A 24,219-nucleotide genomic window follows, 5' to 3' on the forward strand; every position below is an offset into this window, starting at 1 on the left:
AACGCACCGTTAACCTGTTAACCTGTGGAACTCCTTGCCAGAGGATGTTGTGAAAGCCAAGACTATAACAGGGTTCAAAAAAGAACTATGTAAGTTCATGGAGGATAGGTCCATCAATGGTTATTAGCCAGGATGGGCAGGGATGGTGTCCCTAGCCTCTGTTTGCCTGAAGCTGGGAATGGGCAACAAGGGATGGATCACTTGATAATTACCGGTTCTGTTCATTCCCTCTGTGAGGCACTTGGCATTGGCCACTGTTGGAAGACAGGATACTAGGCTAGATGGACTCTTGGTCTGACCCAGTATGGCCATTCTTATATTTTTTAATGGGTCTTAAACTTAATTGCTTAAATAGCTTGCTCTACCAAGATTCAGAAGGGTTCAATTAATGACAACAACCTTTAACATTTAAAATACGGATTGTGGAAATAAAACACTCTATTTTTTTAACATTTCTAGATATTGCAATTCAAAGATATTTAAAATTTTTCTGTTAAAAAGTTACTTGTTTCATTTAAGCAAATGTTAATCACACTGATGCCTGTAAAGGTCTGTCAGCATATTTTAACAAACAAAGCAACATTCTAATAGCAAACCCCAGGGACTCTGCAATGGGAAGGCAAGGGATATTTTCCCTATGAATAAAGTGGGCCAGATTCTTGGCTAGTGTAAATCAGCATAACTCCATTGGCTTCAATGGAGCTGTGCCTATTTTACCCCAGCTGCAGATCTGGGTCAGCAGTTTTATTACACTTAAAAAAAAAATTGCATTGAAAATACTTTTAAGAACAGTAAGAATTTAAAACACATGCTTTTCAGTCTGAAATACCTATTTACTGGATCAAATCAAACTCTTCAGAGTGTGATGTACAATCGCATGTGACAGATTTTCTAATCTACATATATTAAGAAAATTCCAACACATACTTAAAAATAGCCACCAAAGTTTGTAAGCCTAGAAAGCTAGACAAATCTGTGTCTGTTAATGTGAATGTCTAACATCATAAATCATGAAACCCTAAGGACATTAAGCATAGAAATTAAGTAGCCAGATGCACATTATGTAATTTACATTAACATATCCTAAAAGTCTTGCCAGCATTCTGCTTCTTTGTACATGCTCTTCCCTTCCCCTAATTCCAAATAATCCTTATTTTCTTTCATTCAGCATCCCTAATAAATAAAACAGCCAAGCCAAACAATGCAATGTCTAAGTTTAGCACTGACTGAATTTTCTTATCTCATTAATACGCTGTCAGCTTTAACTGGCAAGGTATTAGGGCCTATGAGAGCCAACTTCCTCTACTGAAGAATCCCTCCTCTCCCCCAAATGGGATAGCCACAACATGTAATGCAGTGGCTCTCAAACTTTTGTACCGATGACCCCTTTCACACAGCAAGCCTCTGAGTGCGACCCCCCCCCCTTATAAATTAAAAACACTTTTTAATATATTTAACACCATTATAAATGCTGGAGGCGAAGCGGAGTTTGGGGGTGGAGGCTGACAGCTCGTGACCCCCCACGTAATAACCTCATGACCCACAGTTTGAGAACCCCGGTATAGTGTAGAGATAGTAAATGATCCTCTGTTCCTTTAGCTATTTATTAACAGTCTAAAATGGTACATTTTGTTCTTATTATTGAAGATTCTGCCATCTCATTTTCTATACAACACAGTATCTGACATTTAAAAGAAAAGACATGCTTGAAATCCATGGTCCACTGGCTCTGTCCACCTGTCACAACTGCCAGTATCAAGTATGGCAGCATTTAATTTCATGATGAAAACACATAATTTAGAATTTAGCTATATACTCTGTTCTGGTTTATATATCTGCATTTCAGTGTTCACATTTACCTCTCTAAAACTGTAAAAATATTAAATAGATATTAACTTACTTTCCGCCCATCACTTGCATGGCAGTTCACATTTAAAGGAGTCAATAAAGCCATTAGTTTTTCTTCATTACCGCTCCTGCAAGGGCGGGGGAGGGGGGGGGGAAGAGAGACATGTCCCTTTGTAAAAGATTTGATAAGAAGTTTCATATTAATGTAGTATATATTGCTATTCTTCAAAGCAGAGTGGAAAATACATCAATTTGCAAAATATCTCACAAGTGTTTTAGAACTGCTGATAAAATACAGAATATTCTTCTATTTGCTATTAAATCCACAGTAGTTCATGCAAAAAAATGTCTTAACATCTCTTTCTTCAGCCTTATAATAGGATCTTTCCTTTAGCCCGTTTTACTGATCTGCTGAAAGCCATTTTCTGAATTAGTAGTTAACTTATTCTTCAGATCACATGCCAAATACCAGTATATATTGCTAAAAATAACATTTTAAAATGTGACTGAAAGGGAAAATACAGTGTAAGAATGACTGTTTTACAAGCTGTCAGACAACGAAGGAAAAAATCATTTCTAGAATATTGGACTGAACTTTACACCTTTCGCTCTTGCTTCTCTAGGCTGTGTTTTGAAAATAAAGCTTTCAGGTGGTGAAACAAAAAGGGAAATACTCCAAAAATATGTAATTTGCACCTAAAAAGGACAATCACTAAATGGTAAATAGGAATTCTAGCAGCTTAAGGCAAGAACACAATTAATATTAACCTTATAAGCATCATGTTGGGAGATTTCAATTAAACAAATAGACTTTTCTATTTATAACAGATTGTAAAGTCCAAAGAGATTTATTCTAATAAACTGGTTTATCTGCATCATTTCATAGAAGGCAATGCAAAACATTACAGTTTATAAAAGCGCCTTTTCCTCATCTCTTCCCATCTCCAAAATATGCTTTGTATTCTAAGCAGCACTTACCTAGCAGCTTCCAGGAGTTCGTCCTTCTTGTATTCACCTAAATGATTACAAAATATCATGCTGTTAGCATTTGGCAGAAGATAGATTAAGAAATGCAATAGGAAGCAAATACAGAATTAAAACAGAGAAGAGGAGAAAAAAAGAGCCCACACCCCGCTGGGTGATGGAGCTGTGACGTTAGCCAGCTTGTGAAGGCAGCATCACCAGTGCCTTGGAGACGGGCAGCAAATTGACATAGCTTCTTATCCAATCCTCAGATGAAATGGCTTTCTTCAGACAACCAATGAATGCTAAATCTTGTGTCCAGAAACACATTCCCTCTGATAACAGCATGCCAGCTGAAGACAATGTCCCCTCCCCCACTTTCCCATTCAGAATGACACAGTATACTTCTGAAGCATAATACATTCTGAGACAAAAGCAAGGCATTATGGCTCTTAGAAACTGGTAATTTGTACCTTTTAAAGGCAGTTTATTTTTGAAGTTCAATATTATTATTCAATGTCCTTACAAACAGCAATGGCTCATAATGGCTTAGGAAATTACAAAAATCAGAACTTCTGAAACCTTTTCTAGACTTCAGGAAAACCATTCACTTTAAAATCATAAAATATACCCAAAAGGGCACAAGCCCTCTGAAAGTTGTAGTTTCAAACTTGCATTTAATTGCAGTGAGCATGTTCTTAAATCATAAATATAAAAAAAAAAACATCACATGAATGGTTGTGGTACACTTCAAAATTGAATCTCCTGAATATTTTAAGTGAAAAGAGCACACGGTGGAGATGAGCTGTTCTGGCACCTAACTGCAAATGAGATGACATTCAGTGAAGCTGAATCACAACTATACATGTTAAAGGCTGTTAAATCTAAGTGAAGTTATATTCAGAATTAGAAAATTCACTTTTAAACATCCTCAGCAAACCCTCTGAAAGTAGGACATCCCAGGAATGCTTAATGCGGGGTTTGGAAAATGTCCTAGACTCCTAGTAGCCAGAAGATTAAAGCAACCACCCAAAGGCAGATACGAAAAAATGGGATATCGCATTCTCCTGCACGAGTGAGGTATGAAGGCAAGGCCCTGCTAAAAAGCCTACTACCACCCACATTTATTTATACCAGCCTCTGGTGAAACTCCTGTTAACTTCAATGCGAGCAGTCAGACCTACACTGAGCATCTGCGAAAATCCCACCCTAAGCAGCTGATAAGTAGGAAGATGCCAATCAACGTCCCCTAGAAGAGTTGAGTTATTTTTCTCCCTCCCCAACCCAGACCCTAACTGTTGGGAGAAGTGCTTGGGTCATCTTCCCTTGTGAACAGCTTAGTGTCTACTTCTGCCATCACTTTTAGCTTTTCCAACCAGCATCAGAGTGAAACTGACAGTTCTTTACAGTTTCATGGCTGCCTATAGGATTCTGAATAGCAGCAGTGTAATGGACCAAGTCTAGTTAATTACAAAATTAAAATCACCAGCAGAGGCACTAAAGCTGGCTGCCAGACTTAGAAAAACAAGATTAGATTCATTTTTGGAACATTCACAGAAACATGTTTGTAATGAAGATTTGAATCTGCAAAAAAACAATGGCTAAGTCTCCCTGCTGCTCTCCAAATTCACCCAGAGAATTTTCCTAGTTACCACTGGTGACATGATTTTTTCAAGCCAGGACACAACATATGCTTCAGTCTTAGAACAGTGTAAACAAAACACTGGGCATAATTACAGTACTTCTAATCAATGCAGAATCAAAAGCGCTGATTGACTTCTGAATCAAATAATTTACATTTTGTTACACAAATAAAGCAATAATGACAAAAAATTCTGGCCACTAGAAAAATGTCTTGATGTTGTTTATTATTATATATCATTATTGGCACATGGAATGTGTGCACGTTACTGGACATCACGGCAGACAGACCGGAGAGAAGAACAGCACTTGTCGCTAGAGAGCTTGCACACTACAACATTGACATTGCAGCCCTTAGCGAAACTCGCCTTGCTAATAAAGGACACCAGTCCGAGTCAGGCGGTGGCTATACATTCTTCTGGAGTGGCCGCAGCAGTGATGGGTGTCGCGAATCTGGAGTTGGCTTCACCATCAAGAATCATCTTGTTCAGAAACTTGCCAGTTCCCCCAAGGGTATGAATGACCGGCTCATGACAATGCAGCTTCCGCTTCAAAAAGGAAAACAAACTACTTTGATCAGCGCAGATGCTCCTACAATGACCAACCCAGAGGGTGTGAAGGATAAATTCTACGAAGAACTAGATACTCTGCTATCGTCAGTGGACTGCACAGACAAGCTGATTCTACTTGGCGATTTTAACGCAAGAGTCGGATGCGATGCCGCAGCCTGGGAAGGAGTCATCGGGAAAAATGGAGTGGGGAAATGTAACAGCAGTGGCCTGTTACTGCTGAAAACCTGTGCAGCACATGACCTTCTGATTAGCAATACGGTCTTCCGCCTTCCTACCCATAACAGGACTTACTGGATGCATCCCCGTTCCAAGCACTAGCATTTGATCGATTATGTCATCATCAGGAGAAGGGATAGACAAGATGTCAGGGTTACAAAAGCTATGTGTGGCGCTGACTGTTGGACGGATCATAGGCTCATAGTATCCAAAATGAAGCTCCGTATCATGCCGAAGAGACGACCACAAGGCTGTAAGGCTCTCAAAGGGATCGTGTCGAAGCTGAAGAACAGCCGCATCACTGAAAATCTAGCGGAAGACCTAGAGAATGAGCTTGCTGATCTTCGTATTGAGGATGACGCTGAGAAAGACTGGGAGCGATTCCGCAACACTGTCCATACAGCTGCATTGAAGGTTTTGGGGCCCTCCACATGCAAGCGGCAAGACTAGTTTGATGAAAATGATGCAGAATTCCCGGTCTTACTTGCTGAGAAGCACCGCCTGCACCGTGCATATCAAAACGATCCATCCTCAGCAGCAAAGAAGACCGCCTTTATCAACGCTCGCAGAACAGTACAGAACTGACTGTGCAAAATGCGAGACTTGTGGCTGAGCGTCAAAGCAGATGAAATACAGGCATATGCGGACAGGAACGACTATAAGCGGTTTTATGAAGCCCTCAACACACTCTATGGTCCACAGTCTTCTGGGAGCTTTCCGTTTCTGAACTCTGATGGTACTATGCTCTTTACAGAGAAGACGCAGATTCTCCAGAGATGGGCTGAACACTCTGAAGCAATTCTCAATCGTCCCTCAGTCATCAATGATGAGGCCATTGACAAGATGCCCCAGGTTGCAGTCAATGACTCCATGGATGCTTCACCAGAAGAGGACGAAGTGAAGAAAGCTATCAATCAGCTGTCAAGTGGCAAAGCCCCAGGGTCAGATGCCATACCAGCAGAGGTGTACAAAGTCGGTGGACCCGTGCTGCTACGGAAACTCACTGAGCTGTTTCAGTCCTTTTGGAAGCAGGGAACCATTCCACAAGAATTCCTCTATAAGAGGAAGGGCAATCGTCAGGTATGCGACAATCACCGTGGAATCTCGCTGCTTTCTACAGCGGGGAAAGTTCTTGCACAGGTTCTGTTGAACCGATTGATCACTCACCTGGAGAAGGCCTTACTGCCAGAATCACAGTGTGGCTTCCGCAAGGGACGTGGGACTATTGACATGATCTTCGCTGTGCATCAGCTACAGGAGAAATGTCAAGAGCAGAATCGTGAACTCTACACAACTTTTGTGGACCTCACGAAAACATCTGACTTTGTTTTAGCACCCACTTTGTTCAGCATGATATTCTCTGCCACTTTGACTGATGCCTTTCAACACTGCACTGAAGGAGTAGGCCTGAAGTATAGAACTTACGGGAAACTATTCAATCTGAGCCGACTGCGTGCCATCACCAAGGTGAAGGAAACTGTACTTCGAGACTTTCTCTTTGCCGATGATTGTGCTCTGAATGCTAGTACAGAGCCAGAAATGAAAACCAGTATGGACAAGTTTTCAACTGCATGCAACACCTTCGGTCTCACTATTAACATCAAGAAGACTGAGGTCATGCACCAGCCAGCTCCCCACGCTCCGTACTCAGAACCATCCATCACTGTAAATGGACAGAGACTTCAGACAGTGGACCACTTCACGTACCTGGGCAGTACCCTTTCCAGAGCAGTGTCAATCAATGATGAAGTAAACTACAGAATTGCTAAAGCCAGCTCTGCATTTGGCCGATTGCGCTCCAACGTTTGGGAATGTCGAGGGATCAGCCTACCAACGAAGCTGAAGGTCTACCGAGCAGTTGTGCTTCCAACTCTGCTGTACGCCTGCGAGACGTGGACTGTCTACACTGCTCTACAGCCAAAATGCTTCTGAAATAAATGTAGTCAAACTTTACTAATTCTGGGTCACTGAGAACGAAAATGATGCTTAAAATTGTTGATTGGCTCTAGTTTTCAAGATATGCTATTGGGTCAGTATATACGACCCTTGACTTGTCAGTGTTTGATTTTGCAAAGGGACACATTTCTGTTTAGCCAAAGTAAGCAGAGATGCCTCGTACTTGTGTGAACAGTGCAGATAACTTCTGCTATATTTGTGGTGAAGTGACTTTTGCATCACAAAAGCGCAGTATAACCACTATGGTTAAGAAAGCCTATCACCTTTATTTTGGCTGCAAACTTGGAGATCAGGACAAGAGGTGGGCCCCACACATATGCTGCAACACTTGTGCAACAAATCTTCGCCAGTGGTTGAACAGGAAAAGGAAATCTATGCCTTTTGCAGTGCCAATGATTTGGAGAGAGCCAACAGATCATACCAGCAATTGTTACTTCTGCATGGTGCCTCCAGTTGGGAAAGGTGTGTCAAAGAAGAAAAAGTGGACTGTGCATTATCCAAACATTCCATCAGCTATACGCCCAGTACCCCACGGAGAAGGACTGCCGGTTCCTGATGCACCAGAATCATTCTCACTTGAGTCAGACGAGGAAGAGGAAGAGGATGAAACTTCTGGTCCTGAACCATCAACGTCACAGGACCCACGTTTTCTCCCATCCTCCTCCTCTGAACCACACCGCATAACACAAGGTGAACTGAATGACCTTGTCAGGGATTTGGAACTACCCAAGAGTAAGGCAGAGCTGTTGGGCTCCAGACTACAGCAGTGGAATCTCCTGGCAGGTGATGTTAGGGTTTCCATGTTCCGTGACCGTCAAAAGGATCTTGTCCCATTCTTCTTCGTGGAAGGTGATCTTGTAGCCTGCAACAACATCGATGGTGTGATGGCAGCCCTCAACATCGTTCACGATCCAGATGAGTGGAGACTGTTCATTGATTCATCCAAGACGAGTCTTAAAGCTGTTTTACTGCATAATGGCAATGTTTTGCCATCAATTCCAGTTGGTCATGCAGTCCATATGAAGGAAACCTATGACAACATGAAACAACTTTTGAGGTGCATAAACTATGACCAACATCAGTGGCAGCTTTGTGGCGATTTGAAGGTTGTTGCTCTCTTGCTTGGTCTGCAGACTGGATACACAAAGTACTGCTGTTTTCTCTGCGAACGGGATAGTCGTGCAAGAGATTCCCACTACATCAAGAAAGACTGGCCACTCCAACAGTCATTGGAGCCTGGGAGGAAAAGTGTTCAGCATCCACCACTTGTTGAATCAAGGAAGATTTTGTTACCACCCTTACACATCAAGCTGGGTCTGATGAAGAACTTTGTCAAGGCCATTGACAAAACACAAGCAGTTTTCAAGTACCTCCGTGGAAAATTTCCAAGGTTAAGTGAAGCTAAGATAAAGGAAGGTGTCTTTGTTGGTCCTCAGATTCGTGAACTTCTTCGAGATGATGCATTTGACCATGCACTGCGTGGCAAGGAAAAGACGGCATGGAAAGCCTTCCAGTTCGTGGCAATAAATTTTCTCAGAAACAACAAGGCAGACAACTACAGGTTGTTGGTGGAAAACCTCCTCAAGGCATACAAAAAGCCTTGGTTGCAACATGTCACTAAAGATACATTTTTTGCACTCTCATCTAGATATTTTTCCACCGAACTGCGGAGCAGTGAGCGACGAGCACGGCGAGCGATTTCACCAGGACATTGCAACAATGGAGAAACGCTATCAGGGAAAATGGAGCCCATCAATGCTTGCAGACTATTGCTGGACAGTGACAAGAGATGCTCCATTTAATGAATACAAGAGACAAGCCAAGAAGCGCCGAGTAGACACTGAATAGGACTAAACTATGTACATAATAGTTTTTTGCCTTTTGTTTCATAATACATTTTATTTATATAACCCTTTTGCTGATTTTTAAAGTGTTACATAAACAGGACAGGTGAAATATTATCATGTAAAGCAACCATTAACACATGAAAAGACCTAGGTTTACAATTTATGATTAAAACTCTATCTACACAATATACATAGACATAAAATGTAAACACTTAAATATCTTAGAAACAGTAGCCAATCACTTGTTTTAATTGTCATATTTGAATTCAGCACATCAAAATACATAATAAATAGCACATTTTATCTCTGAAGCAGACGACTTCTCAAAAATTGTAGACCAGTGTTATTGGAGTCATGCACCAAGGCTCAATCACTTCCACATTTCCTGTCTGCGAAAGCTTCTAAAAATCAGATGGCAGGACAAAGTGCCTGATACTGATGTCCTTACTAGAGCCAGTCTGCCGTCAGTTCACACATTGCTGATGGAGCCCAGACCAGGTGGGCCGGACATGTCGTGAGAATGTCAGACAAACGCATTCCTAAACAGCTCTTCCACGGAGAACTCACTCAGAGAAAGCGCTCCTATGGAGGACAAAAGAAGCGGTTCAAGGACACGCTGAAGACCTCTTTGAAGTCCTTTGAGATCAACACCACCACATGGGAAACCTTCGCACTGAACCATCCAGCATGGTGCAGCCTCATTCACACAGGCAGTAATACCTCTGAGGCGAGGCGTATTGCTGAGGCTGAAAAAAAAGCGTGAGCTGCGCAAGTCCAGAGCTGCTCATACATCATCGACAGTGCCGTTACATGTCTGCCCGATGTGTGATAGGACGTTCCATGCCGCTCTTCGGATGCACAGAGCCCGGTCATCGAAAGAATGAGTTGTTGAGGTCTTCATCGATAATGATGGACAAACATCATATCATTTACATCAGTGATACATACCAGCACTAATCACATTGAGGGCCCACCTTGTAGACTGTGTACTCTTTATCAGTTTTGGTACAGTGCCTAGCACAATGGAGCTCCAGTCTTGATTGGATTCATAGTAGTATCCAAAGGCTCCAAAGTTAAATAATATTTTGCTAGATGCTGTTCAAACATGAGGCCTATCTCTATCCCAAAGAGCTTGAATACCAAGAAATAGTTCTAACAGGGAGAAATCAAGGATTAGATAGCTTGATTTAAAAACAAAAGGTGCTTTAACCTTAACTAAGCACATGAATTATTTTTAATAAAATCAGAGATATTTACAGATAAGAGGTCTCGATATCAAAACCAAGACAAGGGATTCTTAAAATTCGTCACAATTTTCCTGCAATATGATATGCATTAGGGAAAAAATCCTCTTTAAATGAGTGCAACTTCATTGTTCTAAGAAACTTATCTACTATGAATGGTATGCTTTGCAATGAATTATGATCCAAAAAAGATGTAAGCACTTGCTACATCAATTTGTATAAGAAAACCTGGACACAGACTGCACGATTTAGTCACATGTATATAGTGATAAATGTGTTTGCCAAGTATTATTTTTAGAATATACATATTCATGTTATTAAACATTAAAGTTTGGAATTAAAATACAAAAATTCAGACCATCCACCTTGCATAATGATTTTTAAAAATTGTAAGAAATGGACAGACTTGGACCAAACTAACAAATGAACTTTGGGTTCAACTAACAAATGAACTTCACAGAGTAATGCTCAATCCAGTAGGGATCGATTTATCGCGTCTAGACTAGACGCGATAAATCAACCCTCGAGCACTCTCCCGTCAACTCCTGTACTCCAGCGCCGCGAGAGGCGCAGGCAGAGTCGATGGGGGAGCGGCAGCAGTTGACTCACTGCGGTGAAGACACCACAGTAAGTTGATCTAAGTATGTCGACTTCAGCTACGTTATTCACGTAGCTGAAGTTGCGTAACTTAGATCGACCCCCTTCCGCCCCCAGTTTAGATATAGTGTACCATGAGTTGCTCTCTCAAATTCCTTAGTAATTCTCAGCTTTGGAAGAAAGAAAAAGTCCTTCCAGGAACAGTGTCAGTGCCGATGATTTTGACAGCAACGCTTTGGATGAAGTGAAGTGCAAGAACCAAGGTTGAGAGTATTATGGTGGTTAGATACTGATAGTAAAGCCAGGAATACAACTATAGCTACCCAACTGCTCTTGTTGCCAAGAAGGCTAACGGCATTTTGGGCTAGCTGCAAAACTGTCTGTATGTATAGGATAAGACTAGTGCTCTTGTGTGCCTTTTAAGGTATGTCCACACTAAGGGGGGGAATGTTTTCTTTTGTATTTTACTGCTGCTAACAGACTGTAAACATCTTAGTGTGGACAAGGCAGTTGCAGTTTTAACATGTTAGCACTAGTGTTTACCTTTACTTGCTAACATAGCTAAAAACTACAAATGCCTTGACAACATTAGGATTATACTAGGAGTTAGTTACCATGTTAGCTTTTCCTACTGAAGAAAACCACCTAGATTTTGTAAAAACATCCAGATAAAGAGTCTGGCTAGAGAATCTTGCCCGCATGCTCGGGGTTCAGCTGATCGCCATATTTGGGGTCGGGAAGGAATTTTCCTCCAGGGTAGATTGGCAGAGGCCCTGGAGGTTTTTCGCCTTCCTCCGCAGCATGGGGCAGGGGTCGCTTGCTGGAGGATTCTCAGCGATTTGAAGTCTTTAAATCATGATTTGGGGACTTCAACAGCTGAGTCAAGGGAGAGAATTCTTCCAGGAGTGGGTGGGTCAGCTTTTGTGGCCCGCATCATGCGGGAGGTCAGACTGGATGATCATAATGGTCCCTTCTGACCTTAGAGTCTATGAGTAAAGACTAGCGACAGATCAGTTACGGATGAAACCGGGCAGTTACAGGCAGTCAAAAAACCCAGCAATGAATGATGGAGAAAATACATGGATTAAAATGTTTTTCTAGGAATTGAAAAATTAAGTGGGATTAAAAAAACATTAAATATGTATAATATGTTATTGCAACTATATACCACAACCATGCCATACATATTACTGAAAGCTTAGGCCGCTTTTCCTGGTCAGATCTACCCCATGTATAAATCCCTATTTTAATTTTATAAACATCAAGATGAATACACTGTAAGACGCCAGCTCACTAATATCTGAGAACAAGGATGAGGAAAGAAAATTCCTTCAAATATTCAAAACCAAAATAAAAATCCAATATCTTTTTTCCTTTATGTTGATTTTAAATTTGAATAGTTTTCTTTAAACCAAACAAAAGACTGAAATTCCAAATAATCGAAATGTCTGTACTATTGTACATATTTTAATGAGAGTGCATTTTTGAGACATTCAAACAAAGATTCAGAGTTAAGCATGCAGACGTAGCCCCAATCCTGGAAGGAAACCCATGCACATATAGCACCAGAGAAATCAGTTGCTCTTGTAGATTCAGGACCTTCCTTATTTCCCAAATCTGAATTCTTGATTTTGTAATGTTGCAATAAAGATGACTTTGTTTTGGCTTTTAGCAGCATGGATTTGATCACTTCTGTGTGGTTTGTTACAGACATGCATTTATCTATTGAGAATATAGGATGTGTTGGTGTTATAAAAGGGTAAGATTTTTCAAACTTAGATGCCTAACGCTGGACTCCTCACTTCACAGTTAAGTGCTTTGCTGAATTAAGGGCTTTATTTACAAGCTTAAGCGCACACACAAATTAAATGAGTGCATAAAGTCCCATTGACTGCCCGAAACAGGAATAATTTCCTGAGCCTGATTTAAAGAGCGGCTGAGCACCCAAGAGTGTTTACATGTATCAATGGGAGCTATTGCATGATAAGCCACTTTTGAAAATCAGCAACAGAGGGTCCTGTGGCGCCTTTAAGACTAACAGAAGTATTGGGAGCATAAGCTTTCGTGGGTAAGAACCTCATTTCTTCAGATGCAAGTAATGGAAATCTCCAGAGGCAGGTATAAATCAGTATGGAGATAACGAGGTTAGTTCAATCAGGGAGGGTGAGGTGCTCTGCTAGCAGTTGAGGTGTGAACACCAAGGGAGGAGAAACTGGTTCTGTAGTTGGAAAGCCATTCACAGTCTTTGTTTAATCCTGATCTGATGGTGTCAAATTTGCAAATGAACTGGAGCTCAGCAGTTTCTCTTTGGAGTCTGGTCCTGAAGTTTTTTTGCTGTAAAATGGCTACCTTAACATCTGCTATTGTATGGCCAGGGAGGTTGAAGTGTTCTCCTACAGGTTTTTGTATATTGCCATTCCTGATATCTGACTTGTGTCCATTTATCCTCTTGCGTAGTGACTGTCCAGTTTGGCCAATGTACATAGCAGAGGGGCATTGCTGGCACATGATGGCATATATAACATTGGTGGACATGCAGGTGAATGAGCCGGTGATGTTGTAGCTGATCTGGTTAGGTCCTGTGATGGTGTTGCTGGTGTAGATATGTGGGCAGAGTTGGCATCGAGGTTGGTTGCATGGGTTGGTTCCTGAGTTAGAGTTGTTATGGTGCGGTGCGTGGTTGCTGGTGAGAATATGCTTAAGGTTGGCAGGTTGTCTGTGGGCAAGGACTGGCCTGCCTCCCAAGGTCTGTGAAAGTGAGGGGTCATTGTCCAGGATGGGTTGTAGATCACTGATGATGCGTTGGAGAGGTTTAAGCTGAGGACTGTAGGTGATGGTCAGTGGAGTTCTGTTGGTTTCTTTTTTGGGCCTGTCTTGTAGCAGGAGGCTTCTGGGTACACGTCTGGCTCTGTTAATTTGTTTCTTTATTTCCTTGTGTGGGTATCGTAGTTTTGAGAATGCTTGGTGAAGATCTTGTAGGTGTTGGTCTCTGTCTGAGGGGTTGGAGCAGATGCGATTGTACCTCAGAGCTTGGCTGTAGACGATGGATCGTGTGGTGTGACCGGGGTGGAAGCTGGAGGCATGAAGGTAGGCGTAGCGGTCGGTGGGTTTTCGGTATAGGGTGGTGTTAATGTGGCCATCGCTTATTTGTATGGTGGTGTCTAGGAAGTGGACCTCCCGTGTAGATTGGTCCAGGCTGAGGTTGATGGTGGGGTGGAAGCTGTTGAAATCATGGTGGAATTCTTCCAGGGTCTCCTTCCCATGGGTCCAGATGACGAAGATGTCATCAATGTAGCGTAGGCAGAGAAGAGGCATGAGTGGACGGAAGCTGAGGAAGCGTTGTTCCAGGTCAGCCATAAAAATGTTGGCATATTGTGGGGTCATGCGGTTGCCCATAGCGGTGCCACTGGTCTGGAGGCATATATTGTCACCAAATTTGAAATAATTGTGCATGAGGATAAAGTCACAGAGCTCAGCAATAAGTTGTGCTGTGTCATCATCAGGGATACTGTTCCTGACAGCTTGTATTCCATCTGTGTGTGGGATGTTTGTGTAGAGAGCCTCTACATCTATGGTGGCTAGGATGGTGTTTTCTGGGAGGTCACCTATGCATTGTAGTTTTCTCAGGAAATCTGTGGTGTCACGGAGATAGCTGGGAGTGCTGGTGACGTAGGGTCTGAGTAGGGAGTCCACATATCCAGACAGTCCTTCAGTGAGAGTGCCAATGCCCGAGATGATGGGATGTCCAGGATTTCCAGGTTTGAAATCAGTGTGAAACCGCTATTTTGCGCAGCAAGGCTGGGAGGGAGGAGAAGCCGAGCTGTGGGCGCTCGGGGGAGGCGGTGGTGTTGGAGCGGAGGTGAGCTGGAGCGGGGAGCGGTTCCTCTACCCTCCCCATTACTTCCTGCGCCCCCCCCCCCCCCCCCCCCCGCCAGCTCACCTCTGCTCCGCCTGCTCCCCTCAACGCACCGCTGCTCCGCTTCTCCCTCCTCCCTCGCCTGAGAGGGAGGGGGGAGAAGCAGAGCGGCGGCACACCCGGGGGAGCAGGCAGAGCAGAGGTGAGCTAGGGCGGGAGGTCACAGGGGGCCCGCAGGAAGCAATGGGGGGGGGGGGGAGAAATGTGGCACGCCGGGGTAGGAGGCGGTGCTGGGGATTTGGGGAAGGGGTGGAGTTGGGGTGGGGCTGGGGGCAGAAGGGCACAAAAAAGAAAGGGGAGGCGGCCAAAAATTTTTTTGCTTGGGGCGGCAAAAATCCTAGCGCCGGCCCTGTACTCTTCAAGGGTTGCAGCTGTCTGGAGGTGCCTGCCTTCCTCATTCACACCTCATTCATTCACAGGGCAATTGATTACAAAGTGGGGGGGAAGATCTTATTCTACTTCTAGCAAAAAGACATTTTTCTTTTACCTTAATTATACTACCTTAGGGGCCTGCTATAACATATACTGCTGTTTCGGTGGGGCGGGCGCTGAGGAAGGAGGGTTTGTTTCCACGGGGCAGGTGGCGCGCCGTGGGGGGGATGTGTTTTGGCGGCGCTGGGGGGTTGTTTCCATGGGGCGGGTGGCGCTGGGGGGGGTGTTGTGTTTCGGGGGGGCTGGGTGGCGCTGGGGGGGGGCATTGGCGACGTTCGGGGGGTTTCGGCCCTCAGCTGTTTTCTTTGGAGTAATATGGCCCTTGCCGCTTTACGAGTTGTGCAGGCCTGGTCTAAGCAGTATTTATCAGTCACAGTTTGGAATGGACACCATTCAAAAGTGCTGAAGTTACAAAGGAGTTATGCATATCATTCCTAAATGATCAGAGGGGGAGCCGTGTTAGTCTGAATCTGTAAAAAGCAACAGAGGGTCCTGGGGCACCTTTAAGACTAACAGAAGTACTGGGAGCATAAGCTTTCATGGGTAAGAACCTCACTTTGCATCTGAAGAAGTGAGGTTCTTACCCACGAAAGCTTATGCTCCCAATACTTCTATTAGTCTTAAAGGTGCCACAGGACCCTCTGTTGCTTATTCCTAAATGAGTGATGATAAAACTTTTACACAACTCATGTATTCGGTATATCATATGTGTAAAAGTATTCTAGGAATTTTTCATAAAGTTTTAAAAAGATTTATTGGAACTATTATTTGTGTCTCTCTACCCGTAAATTAGTCTTAGTTACCATGAGTCCAAGAACACAGGGCTTATAGAAGACATACCAATACGTACAAAAAAACCCAAAAAGGCAATAAACTTTAGAGTCTGATATCTCAGGATCTTGCAGACCTAGATGCGAGTAATGGGCAAATATACATGCAACATTCTTTTAATGAATGTTAGTTTCTTAAATATGGGAGTAATTACTGCCCTGACACAGACTACGAGCTGGCTTTTTAGAAAAAAAAATAAAAATCTATTTTTTTCCCACAAAACCTCAAAGTTTATTCTCTCTGTAACCTCTTTCAGGGAGAGATGGAAACCAGTCCACTAAAATATTTCCATTTCCCCATATGATTATCCCTGCTCTAAAGCAAGCAAAGAAAGTAAAATACAGCATTAAATCATGACAAGGTGTTTTAATAGTCCAGGAAGCATGAGGCTGTGGTAGTGTTCTAATACTACATGGCTGAAAACTAGGGCTGTTTTGATTAATCGCAGTTAACTCACACAATTAACTCAAAGAAATTAATCACAATTTAATCACTGTTAAATAATACAATACCAAATTAAATTTATTAAATATTTTGGATGTTTTTCTACATTTTCAAATATATTGATTTCAATTACAACAAAGTACACAAAGTAGACAGTGCTCACTTTATTTTTGATTACAAATATTTGCACTGTAAAAATGGCAAACAAAAAAAATAGTATTTTTCTCATACAAGTACTGTAGTGCAATCTCTTTATGGGGAAAGTGCAACTTACAAATGTAGACTTTTTTGTTACAGAACTGCACTCAAAAACAAAACAAAATGTAAAACTTTACAGCCTACAAGTCCACTCAGTCCTACTTCTTGTTCAGCCAGTCCCCAAGACAAACAAGTTTGTTTACATTTACACGAGATAAAGCTGTCCGCTTCTTATTTACAATGTCACCTGAAAGTGAGAACAGGCATTCGCATGGCACTTTTGTAGCCGGCATTGCAAGGTATTTACCTGCCAGATACGCTAAACAGTCATATGCCTCTACATGCTTCAACCACCATTCCAGAGGACGTGCTTCCATGCTGATGATGCTCGTTAAAAAAAAATGCATTAATTAAATTTGTGGCTGAACTCCTTGGGGGAGAATTGTATGTCTCCTACTCTGTTTTACCTGCATTCTGCCATATATTTCATGTTATAGCAGCCTCGGATACCGACCCAGCATATGCTGTGCATTTTAAGAACAATTTCACTGCAGATTTGACAAAACACAAAGAAGGTACCAATGTGAGATTTCTAAATATAGCTAGATCACTCGACCCAAGCTTTAAGAATCTGAAGTGCCTTCCAAAATCTGAGAGGGATGAGATGTGGAGCATGCATTCAGAAGTCTTAAAGGAGCAACACTCTGATGCGGAAACTACAGAACCCAAACCACCAAAAAAGAAATTCAACCTTCTGCTGGTGGCATCTGACTCAGATGATGAAAATGAACATGCATCAGTCTGCACTGCTTTGGATGGTTATCGAGCAGAACCCGTTATCAGCATGGGCGCATGGCCCTTGGAATGCTGGTTGAAGCATGAAGGGACATATGAATCTTTAGTGCATCTGGCACATAAATATTTTGTGACGCTGGCTACAAAAGTGCCATGCAAACACTTGTTCTCCCTTTCAGGTGATATTGTAAACAAGAAGCGGGCAGCATTATCTCTTGCAAATGTAAACAAACTTGATTGTCTGAGCGACTGGCTGAACAAGAAGTAGGACTGAGTAGACTTGTAGGCTCTAAAGTTTTACATTGTTTTATTTTTGAATGCAGTCTTTTTCTGTACATAATTCTCCATTTGTAAGTTTAACTTTCATGATAAAGGGATTGCACTAATGTATATATATGAGGTGAACTGAAAAATACTATTTCTTTTATCATATTTACAGTGCAAATATTTGTAATCAAAAATAAATATAAAGTGAGCACTGTATACTTTGTATTGTGGTGTAACTGAAATCAATATATTTGAAAATGTAGAAAATATCCAAAACTATCTAAATAAATGTTATTCTATTATTGTTTAACAGTGCGATTAATAGCGATTAATTTTTAAATCACCTTAGAGCCCTAGTGAAAACTTTAAAAATATAACAGCTTGTAAAAAGTGTCTTAGGGTAATATCCTCTCTCTGTGTGAAAAAGAGTTCTCAGTGAAAAAATGCAAGAAACAAGTGAGGTGAAGGAAGCAGTAGAGGAAGACATATATAGTATAGAAATTACCTCATTTCTTCCTCCCCATGTAGATTTGGGTTCCTATATTCCATCATATCTCTTGCCCCCTCTCCTTCTCACAGGCAATTGGGCTGCTACTATAAACTGTTTATTTAATAGGCTAGATCAGGAGTACAGTAAGCACCCCATTTTAAGCTTTGTAACCAAAAAATAGCCAATACTAATCTTGTTTTAAGAATTGCAGAAAAATGCAGATAGCATTTGGAAGAGCAAGTTCAAAACGTTTCCCCTGCCTGCAACAACACTTGCATAGTATTTCAACTTTTAGTCTCTTCTGACAAAGCTGACTAGGGAGTAATTTAAAAGGCTTCTTAATTAAGCGTTTTGAAACTTGATATAAAATATGGCTCAATTAACAGTGAAGCACTGTTGAGAACAGACTTCAAAAGGAAAAGTCATGGCCTGGTTTTACTCCACAGTTCTGCCAAGCCACTTTGTTGGTAGCACAGGTACTTTTAATAACCTTTAGTTTCTTATACAGAACCTGAATTCAAGTGCAGTTCAATGCTCCGGATTTAGCTTTAAAAAAATTGAAAGTCAGAAGTCACCTAAGGCCTAACAGGAAGCAATGCTAGAGGCCTCTTCTGCACACACTGCCAAGAAGAGATTTCTGTAATAGTGTTCTACCAATCTGCTACATAATGCATATATGTCATCTACTATGTATAAGAGATGTGACAATATTATTACTATTAATACTCAGATGCAGTTTAAGTCCCCCATTTAACATGGATATGGGAATCACTAAAAGGCCCAACCTTAGGGTTACCATATTTCAACAATCAAAAAAGAGGACATGGGGTGTTGCCCTAACCCCTGCCCCCTCCCACTTCCCGCCCCCCTCAGAATCCCCCTACATGTAGACACACCCTGAGTTACGTAAGTATTTCTCCTGCTACACGTCCATCAATGCATCAGCTTGCAAGCACTTGATTCTCAACCTCAGCTGGCTGGAATAGCTCCTGAGGAACTAAGCAATAAACAGTTCTCATGTTAACATGTCCTCTTGAACAGCCCATTCCTGAGCAGGCCTCTCAAGTGGCACAATCAGCTGTTCTCACACAGTAAGGTCAGGTTCTCTAAAAAGGGAAGTGAACACTTTTAGGGTTAAACCACAGGCATGAGATTTGGAAGCAAAACAGTAAGCAAAATATATAGCCCTTGGGAAAGTCACATCATGAAAGTGAAGAATGCAACTGGAATGTTATAGTTTCTGTTCCAGAGTCATCCCAATGAACCAAAAGTTGGAAAAGATATTAAACCATGTGCTTCAGGACTTATTCCATCTATGAGAGATCAGGATTTGGCTTGAGACCTAAATGGGGGGAGGGGGGGAGAGAGGGGGGTTGGCTGTTATTAACCTACATCTGCCTACTGCATGGTTCTTGCACCGGACTCTAAAGCATCTGGTGCTAGCCCTGTCAGAAGCTAGATACTGGACTTCACGGACCTTGGGTCTCATCCAGTCTGGCAATTCTTATGCGCCCCAACCATGTTATTTTGGTTAAACAAGAACACACTGTGCAGATAACCAGAAACATCATCATTCCTCCCCCAACCCCCACATTTAACTGAGGTCTTTTGTGAACTCTCACGAACTACTCAGACCTTGGCATCTCCCTGGGAAAATTTGCTTGATAATGGCAGCTATGACCACATGCATATTCTTGATCAATGCCCAAATAACCCTGGTGGATCAGACAGGTAGTGAAGTAACCTCAAGGTAAACTTCTCATTCATGGCTTTTCAACTTTGAATGCAATTTTGGGAGCAGAGGAATGGACAAGTATAGCCATGAGAAGGTTTGCGAGTTTTGGAGAGAGACCTGGATCAATTTAATTGATGAATGCACTTTTCTGCTTTAAGCTGTACTATCAAACAGGAGTTACTGGCATTTGACAAACACACATATATAATGTCCTGGAATTATTGTGAAACCATGCTACAGTAGTGACAGTCAGTTGACAGCAAGGTGAGTGCACCAATATGTAGGGCTGCCAGTAAGTAGAATGCATAGATGATCTGCATATCTCCTCAGAATGAGAACCGACCTTTGAAATTAGGAATAGAAATTACTTCTCTATTTTATTCCATCTACTCCAGGGGACTCGCTGTGAACTTGCTTACCTTATTCTGTTCCCACTTGGCTGTTCAAAGGTGGGGGAATAAGTGGATGAAGAGGACATTAAAAGACTCAAAAATGACCAACAAAAACAAGCTTCTGGCCACATTCAGTAATATGCACCCTAGACTTCTGAAAGTGACAAGATGTTCCTCTCTGGCAGATGGAACAGAAAAAACTATATGAAGGTTGACCATACAGAGGTCAGTCAGTAGGCAGAGAAACTGTGACCACTGCCCTGTTGAAAGCCAGAAAGGCCGATGAGAGCTGTTTTGCCAATTTGATCCAGTATTTCCACCAGATTTTAAGGAGAGAGTGGAGGAGAGAAATAACCCTCATCCCTCCTGAAAACACTAATCACAGTCATTCAAACAGGGGCTGTGAACTTTCAGCACAAAGAATCATAGAATCATAGAATATCAGAGTTGGAAGGGACCTCAAGAGGTCATCTAGTCCAACCCCCTGCTCAAAGCAGGACCAATTCCCAGCTAAATCATCCCAGCCAGGGCTTTGTCAAGCCGGGCCTTAAAAACCTCCAAGGAAGGAGACTCCACCACCTCCCTAGGTAACGCATTCCAGTGTTTCACCACCCTCCTAGTGAAATAGTTTTTCCTGATATCCAACCTGGACTTCCCCCACCGCAACTTGAGACCATTGCTCCTTGTTCTGTCATCTGCCACCACTGAGAACAGCCGAGCTCCATCCTCTTTGGAACCCCCCTTCAGGTAGTTGAAGGCTGCTATCAAATCCCCCCTCATTCTTCTCTTCTGGAGACTAAACAATCCCAGTTCTCTCAGCCTCTCCTCATAAGTCATATGCTCCAGACCCCTAATCATTTTTGTTGCCCTCCGCTGGACTCTTTCCAATTTTTCCACATCCTTCTTGTAGTGTGGGGCCCAAAACTGGACACAGTATTCCAGATGAGGCCTCACCAATGTCGAATAAAGGGGAACGATCATGTTCCTCGATCTGCTGGCAATGCCCCTACTTATACAGCCCAAAATGCCGTTAGCCTTCTTGGCAACAAGAGCACACTGTTGACTCATATCCAGCTTCTCGTCCACTGTGACCCCTAGGTCCTTTTCAGCAGAACTGCTACCTAGCCATTCGGTCCCTAGTCTGTAGCAGTGCATGGGATTCTTCCGTCCTAAGTGCAGGACTCTGCACTTGTCCTTGTTGAACCTCATCAGGTTTTTTTCTGCCCAATCCTCTAATTTGTCTAGGTCCCTCTGTATCCGATCCCTACCCTCTAGTGTATCTACCACGCCTCCTAGTTTAGTGTCATCTGCAAACTTGCTGAGAGTGCAGTCCACACCATCCTCCAGATCATTAATAAAGATATTAAACAAAACCGGCCCCAGGACCGACCCTTGGGGCACTCCACTTGAAACCGGCTGCCAACTAGACATGGAGCCATTGATCACTACCCGTTGAGCCCGACGATCTAGCCAGCTTTCTATCCACCTTACAGTCCATTCATCCAGCCCATACTTCTTTAACTTGGTGGCAAGAATACTGTGGGAGACAGTATCAAAAGCTTTGCTAAAGTCAAGAAATAACACATCCACTGCTTTCCCCTCATCCACAGAGCCAGTTATCTCATCATAGAAGGCAATTAGGTTAGTCAGGCACGACTTCCCCTTCGTGAATCCATGCTGACTGTTCCTGATCACTTTCCTTTCCTCTAAATGTTTCATAATTGATTCCTTGAGGACCTGCTCCATAATTTTTCCAGGGACTGAGGTGAGGCTGACTGGCCTGTAGTTCCCCGGATCCTCCTTCTTCCCTTTTTTAAAGATGGGCACTACATTAGCCTTTTTCCAGTCATCTGGGACCTCCCCCGATCGCCATAAGTTTTCAAAAATAATGGCTAATGGCTCTGCAATCTCACCCGCCAACTCCTTTAGCACCCTCGGATGCAGCGCATCCGGCCCCATGGACTTGTGCACGTCCAGTTTTTCTAAATATTCCCGAACCACTTCTTTCTCCACAGAGGGCTGGTCACCTTCTCCCCATGCTGTACTGCCCAGCGCAGCAATCTGTGAGCTGACCTTGTGCGTGAAGACAGAGGCAAAAAAATCATTGAGTACATTAGCTTTTTCCACATCCTCGGTCACTAGGTTGCCTCCCTCACTCAGTGTACAGCATGCCAGTGACACAACACTCCTAACTGACACCTGCAGCAAGCAGTGGGAAGACGGGGGTGGGTGGTGGGTGGGAGGGAGAATAAGCAGATTATTCTTATTCCCCACTCTGCCCTCACTCTTCCTTGCTCCAAAAGCATATCTGGCATTCTTGTGTTACAGACTTTCAGGGAGAGAAAGAAGACTATTTCAATGGATTATCCACTGTTAGGAGGGCTGTCACATACAAAAAGGGGAGTTTGTACTTATTGTATGAGGAATTTTTAATACTGACATTAAAATATATTTTATTACTTTAAACCAGGACTCCTGCATACTCTGATTCTGTGACAACAGAATTTGCAGAAGAACCCATCCCTTGCCAAGGAATTGTGCTCCAGCATCTAATCTTTCATTTAAAAAACTGTGGCTCTACTTTTAGTTACAATAATCTTCTAAATAGGAACAGATGGTACACTGATGAAATAGGCTTCAGCTACACTGGAAAAATGAGTTGTGTTAGAAAACGTGTTAGCTATCTGGTTACAGGGTCTTTGCTTTAAGCATGCAGCTTGCTTCAAAATTGCTGTTTTTTACATAAAAAGCTACATATATTAAATTAAATTAAAATATAAAAACAGCAGTATGTGATGAATTTGGGGGACTTGGAACTAGTAATTTATACAAATTGAAGGGTTGGAAGGTAAAAGGTAATCTTTACTGGGGAATATATACAACTGGGACAAGTACTGTACATGCTTGCCTTTTTCGAATCTTAAAAGTCTATTACTGAAGAGTCATTTTTTTCCTGTATATCTGGAGACATCTCTAGTATTTGAACACATACTTATAGCTTGGGAGAACTAAGTGGCCTCCCCAGAACTGCACCTGTGTGGCCACAGCTGCCCTTAACACATAACCCAGCAAAAACAGTAAGAAGCCAATAAGAATTTAGTTAATTCTCTGGTGTAGCTCAGCAGGAGCAGCACCTGAAAAATCTCCTCCTATTAAAAGTGAGAGGGAAGACAAATGTTAGTCTCTACTCCCACTTCTGCCAAGAATGTCATCCAAACATCAGCAGCAGAGTGATTCACCAAAATCTACACCATAAAATTGGCCAGAATTAAATCAGTTCCACTTTGCTGTTGCAATAGTTCAAGAACCTTCTTGTTAGAGAGTCTTCCAGATACTTCCAATTATCAGTGAAATACAGTTATGTGTCTTTCTTTAATACAGTGACAGAAAAGGTTAAGAAACACCTTGGTCAAAAACTGGAAAGATCTTCCTCTGTTTTGCCAGAGGAGAAATATACAAGGGAGATCTCTCTAACTTAGGATGCATGTCACAATGAAAACTTCTTAACAGGGTATTTTGGAAGCTGAAGAAAATCAGAAACAAAATAGACTGCATCATGTCCTCATTACCAAGTTGCTGGAATTGTTAAGAAAAAAGACAACTTCATATTTTTATGTAACATTTACAGCAAACTACAGCAAGCAATTTATCATGAAAAGAATGTCAGAACAAAGGTAATAGTTTTTGCTATAATGAATAACTGACTATCCTGTGTAGAAAAACTGAACTGTTGATAAATCAGTTCTCTAAAGTATTTAGAAAAATATTATGCTTCCCACAGTAAAAAACAAAAGAAAAAAACAAAACAGCTTTTCCACATTTATTTTAAAAGCCA

The 24,219-nt window shown here is 42.2% G+C and overlaps 1 protein-coding gene across 2 annotated transcripts in view; it reads right to left on the reverse strand.

Annotated features, from left to right (window-relative positions):
* TNKS (tankyrase) overlaps positions 1 to 24,219 on the reverse strand; it is a 320,206-nt gene that overhangs the window by 181,799 nt on the left and 114,188 nt on the right. For both annotated transcript variants that reach the window (XM_065597440.1, XM_065597439.1), the window contains exons 4-5: positions 2,827 to 2,863; positions 1,901 to 1,976 (exon numbers count right to left, since the gene is read on the reverse strand). In XM_065597440.1, the coding sequence (XP_065453512.1) occupies positions 1,901 to 1,976; positions 2,827 to 2,863 (113 nt within the window). The remainder of the gene's footprint in view (positions 1 to 1,900; positions 1,977 to 2,826; positions 2,864 to 24,219) is intronic.

The sequence above is a fragment of the Chrysemys picta genome, chromosome 5 (genome assembly GCF_011386835.1).
Source record: "Chrysemys picta bellii isolate R12L10 chromosome 5, ASM1138683v2, whole genome shotgun sequence".
In the NCBI taxonomy this organism is placed as follows: Eukaryota; Metazoa; Chordata; order Testudines; family Emydidae; genus Chrysemys; species Chrysemys picta.